We start from the raw sequence: 5,000 nt of genomic DNA, 5'->3' as shown, positions 1-5,000 counted from the left end.
AAAAGAAGCATTTAAATAAGCTAAACAAGTCATGCAAATCAATAAAATCTTAAAAAGATGTGGAAATGAATAAAATATTACATAATCATGGAAATTAATACAATTTAAAATAATCATGGAAATTAATCAAATATTAAAAAGACATGGAACTTATTCATTTAAAAAGTCAAAAATTTATAAAATGTAAAAAATCGTAAAAAGTGATGGAAATATTTTATAATGAATATAACATGACAAGCTGTAAAATATGTTATTGAGTAAACATTGCTGATAAATTGCTATTTGTGAGTAAAACATTTTTTTTTTAAAACAACAACCTGTGATTCACATCATTCGTTAGAAAAAGTGTAAACGCTGATGAATATTCAGTTATTAAAACTTCTGCAATTATGTAATAATAATTATTTTATGTAATTGTTTTAACTTCCATTACATGTCACTCTATATATATATATGTATGAATGTATGAATGTATATACTGCAGATTGAAGTGTAATTCATTCTAATGAAACGACGTCATCTCTGAAATATCTTCATTTGGGGAGTTTTCATGATTAATGAACTATCATGTGATTAATGGGCAGGTCTAATTAAGAGCAGGAGTGTGTGTGTGTGACAGGACTGTGTGTGTGACAGGAGTGTGTGTGACAGGAGTGTGTGTGTGTGACAGGAGTGTGTGTGTGACAGGAGTGTGTGTGTGTGTGTGTGTGTGTGTGTGTGACAGGAGTGTGTGTGTGTGTGTGTGTGACAGGAGTGTGTGTGTGACAGGAGTGTGTGTGTGACAGGAGTGTGTGTGTGACAGGAGTGTATGTGACAGGAGTGTGTGTATGTGACAGGAGTGTGTGTGTATGTGACAGGAGTGTGTGTGTATGTGACAGGAGTGTGTGTGACAGCAGTGATACGGAGTTGAACATCATGCAGAGTTTGTTGATCGATTGTTCTGATGTTGTCCAACACTTCCTCATGTTTCAGGACATCAGCTCAAGAACATCAGCAGAGATCATGCAGGACCATCAGAGTGTGTGTGTGTGTGTGTGTGTGTGTGTGTGTGTGTGTGTGTGTGTGTGTGTGTGCGTGTACAGTGTGTGTGTGTGTGTGTGTGTGTGTGTGTGTGTGTGTGTGTGTGTGTGCGTGTACAGTGTGTGTGTGTGTGTGTGAGTGAGAGTGTGTGTGTACAGTGTGTGTGTGAGAGTGTGTGTGTGTGTGTGTGTACAGTGTGTGTGTGTGTGTGTGTGTGAGAGTGAGAGTGTGCGTGTACAGTGTGTGTGAGAGTGTGTGTGTGTGTGTGTGTGTGTGTGTGTGTGTGTGTGTGTGTGTGTGTGTGTGTGTGTGTGTGTGAGTGAGTGAGAGAGTGTGTGAGTGTGTGTGTGGGTGTGTGTGTGTGTGTGTGTGTGTTCTTACCATAGTCAGTGTTTTCCGGCTCCCAGCAGTTTGATGGCCAGAAGTACGGCGTCTGTGATCAACAGGAAACACTCATGAACTCAATCATCATCTCAGACTCACACACTGAACACAAACATATGATCTGAATATGAATTACATGATTCACCAAACAGGCACATGATGTGAACATCTCAAACACATCTGTGTGTAGAACTGAGATCTGAGTGCAATCACTGCAATAACCAAACCTGCTCATTACCGTCGACCATATATATGAATATTCATGAATTTGAATCAAATATAAATATGAATATGTATCAGGATATGAATGACATCAAGTTTCATCATGGTCATATTCTGACACATACTCATCAACATGAGAGACACAGTAAAACATTATAATGAAATGATCCGTGTCTTATCATGTACAGATCGACGGTTTAGGTCTTCAGAGGGTCACGGGGTTCTCGGCCAATCACGTGAGCTCTCCGCCGATCACATGAGGTTCTAGGCCAATCACGCGAGAGAATCTCACCTGAAACCGGTAGAAAGTCCCGTCGTCCTTCAGGATGAGGACGTGATCCGATATGGGGAAGAAATAACCGTGAGCGGCCATCAGTGTTCCCAGATGAAGAGCCTCCACTGCAACACACACACACACACACACACACACACACACACACTGAAAAACAAGCATCTCCTCGAGTGCCACAGAAAAACATCAGAAATGTGGCTTTTCCAGGTCTAGGAATCACACTTTTAAAACCCTGGTTTTCCTTTGAGAATCCCGGCTCTTCAAAGACAACAACAAAACAGGATGTTGAGGTGAAAATATCTTCATATAAAATAAAGAATATATTAGTGCTGTGCAACGATTAATCACATTATATAAATACACAAACATGTGTGTATATATTTAAGAATTTTTTTTAAAGAAAAATTAAGAATAATATAAATTCTATATTCATGCATATATGTGTGTATTTATACATACAAAATAATTATACACAGCACACACACATATATTATGTAAACACAAACTTTAATTGTGGATGCGATAAATCGTTGCACAGCCCTAAAATATATATAAAATAAATATATTTTAATGAAAAATCAAAACAAATATTTAAATAAATTCTTTAAAGTTTTTTAAAAATATTTGTATACATATAAAAAAATATTTCCAGTTGTTTTAGCTTATTTTAATGCTTGTTTTGTCTCATTTTAAATGGTTTAAGGCCCTTGATCTGGTGTTCATCTACTCGAGTCTCTTTCCCTTAAACTCATCTTTCATCACCAAAATTACATATTTAAACGTTTTTAATTGGAAAAAAATTCTTCATGCCTTAAAATATCTTGACTGTAACTCGACACCCTCGCCTCATTTAGTATGCGCAGTTCTATGAATATGCAAATTCACCCCGCCTCCACTCACTCCCTCAGCTCAGAGATCCACTGGTTGATGATCACACGTTGATCTGATTGGTTACAAGGTAGTTTGTGACGTCAGAAACACCAGCGATTTCAAAGCGTGTGTTTGAGACTGTCTTTGGTTCACTGCAGTTTTAAGGAGGAAATACTCAGCAATGGTGTCGACTTATGAACTTACACATGGTTTGTCTTAAAGCACATTCAAAATGTCCCAGTACAGCAGCTGAGGTGGCGTGTGTGTCAGTGGCTGATTTCATGAAGGTCGTGTTAGGCTAGACTAATCGAGATCAGATCGATGCGTCTCGGTGGATGTAAATGCCAGCGCTTGATTTCCTCCTCAAGCCTTTATTTACTGCGTCACCTTCGGCCTAATTGAATAACGACAAACGGTCTGAACAATCTGCCAGCGCTAATGAGTTTAACGCGCTAACCGGGTTTGAGGAGACAGCGTGTGATTGGTGCGTCTCTCGTGAGCTCAGGGGGAAAGTGCTACTGTACCTTGATCTTCAATGTTCAGGTTCTTCTGCATCCACTGCACGATATCAGAGCCTGCAGAACAGGAGCCAGACACAGAACGAAGCTCTTTAGTGCATGAAACAGAACCTGTGCATCTTCCTGGTGTTTAAATTACTAGATTTGTTCAATAAATAATAAATCAATAGTAATTTAAGCACATTCTTTCAACCTAAATTCAAAATAACTCACAATTTCATGCATAAACCTTTTAATTCAGCTCTAAATATCTTACATTGGGAGTCTTTGATAGTGATAGCAGAAATAATGACACGATTCTGATCCTTGCCTCGCATTCTGTAACAAAATGACCCGAAGCCTATAAATTATACTAAAAAAAATAAAAAAATAATTCGACTTATTTTATTTCATTTTGATAATATTTTTTAATGAAATTTTTTTTTTATTTTTTTATTTTATTTTTGATTTACCTTTAAATGACTAGATTTGTTCAATACATCGTAATTTAAGCACATTCCTCACATTCTTTCAACTTAAATTTAAAATAACGCACAATTTCATGCATAAACCTTTTAATTCAGCTCTAAATATCTTACATTGTGTGTCTCTGCAGACCTCTTGTGGGAAATAACTAATATAAGATGATATTTCATGACTCTAATGCCCTTATAGCTCTATATGGGGCAAATGAGCTGTTCCGCTGGGTCCTAAAGCCAGTTCACTTCACTATGCATTCTGATACACATGTAAACTTTATAAAATAATTTTTAGTTCGAATTTTGAGCATTTTTAGGTTTTTCTTTGTATACTGAAGCATTCCTCGCTTTCCATTCATTCCTAAGGGGGTCAAATTGACCCGTGAGGGACCAGATTCGTTACTTTTTTTGTTAAACTTCAACCACAAAACTCCTCAAATCCATTAAAAAACATGTTTTTGTGTGTGTGTATCCTTGGGGTCTTGAACCCCTCTGATGAACACTCAATAAAAAATAAAAATAAAAAATAAAACAGGAGCCAGACACAGAATGAGGCTCTTTAGTGCATGAAACAGACATTATGCGTCTATGAATGAACCTGTGCATTCATTCATTCATTCATTCATTCATTGCTTCATTCATCCTCCTGGTGTTGTTTGAGAAGGTAACGATGTCTCGTTAGCTCAGGGAACGGGACGCAGGGAAAGTAGGTTTCGGGGTCAGCCGGTGCGAGCGCGTGTTAAAGCCAGAGATTCTGTGTCTTGCAGAGGCTTGCAGGAAAACCCAGAGAGACTCCGAGTCTGAAGGAGCGTCCTCAGGGACAGGAGAAATAAGAGCATCCGGGCTTTAACCGAAACACTGATTCTGGACAGAGAACATGTTCTGACAGCGAAGGACTCGCACTGCAAACATCAGATCCAGATCACACAGAGGAAGTAGAACAAGATCTCAGCTGAGACCCAAACCGACTCCAGACACTTCCCGATCTGGGAATCAGTGTGGACGCTCGTTTGTGCCACGGAATAAAACGTAAAAAAGGTTATTGGGACTATTTATCTCACAATAATTCTGACTTTATTTCGTGCAATTGCAAGTTTATTCTGAGCATTCTGAGAGGAAAAGGTCAGAAGTGAAGGAAGCAAACATGCAACTCTGACTTTTGCTCTAGCGATTGTGAGAAACTTCAGAGTTCATCTACAGAAGACCATTTCAACACTTAACGACAAAATCATGCTT

General features: G+C 38.2%; 1 protein-coding gene across 3 annotated transcripts in view; it reads right to left on the bottom strand.

Annotated features, from left to right (window-relative positions):
• rgs7b (regulator of G protein signaling 7b) overlaps positions 1-5,000 on the bottom strand; it is a gene marked incomplete at its 3' end in the record, with an annotated part of 48,059 nt that overhangs the window by 17,688 nt on the left and 25,371 nt on the right. For all 3 annotated transcript variants that reach the window (XM_084433756.1, XM_084433757.1, XM_084433755.1), the window contains exons 4-6: positions 3,313-3,363; positions 1,919-2,025; positions 1,402-1,453 (exon numbers count right to left, since the gene is read on the bottom strand). In XM_084433756.1, coding sequence (XP_084289882.1) covers positions 1,402-1,453; positions 1,919-2,025; positions 3,313-3,363 — 210 coding nt within the window. The remainder of the gene's footprint in view (positions 1-1,401; positions 1,454-1,918; positions 2,026-3,312; positions 3,364-5,000) is intronic.

Source organism: Rutilus rutilus (assembly GCF_951802725.1).
Source record: "Rutilus rutilus genome assembly, chromosome: 16".
In the NCBI taxonomy this organism is placed as follows: domain Eukaryota; kingdom Metazoa; phylum Chordata; class Actinopteri; order Cypriniformes; family Leuciscidae; genus Rutilus; species Rutilus rutilus.
The sequence above is the reverse complement of the archived record's forward strand: the minus strand, read 5'-3'. Positions and strand labels throughout refer to the sequence as shown.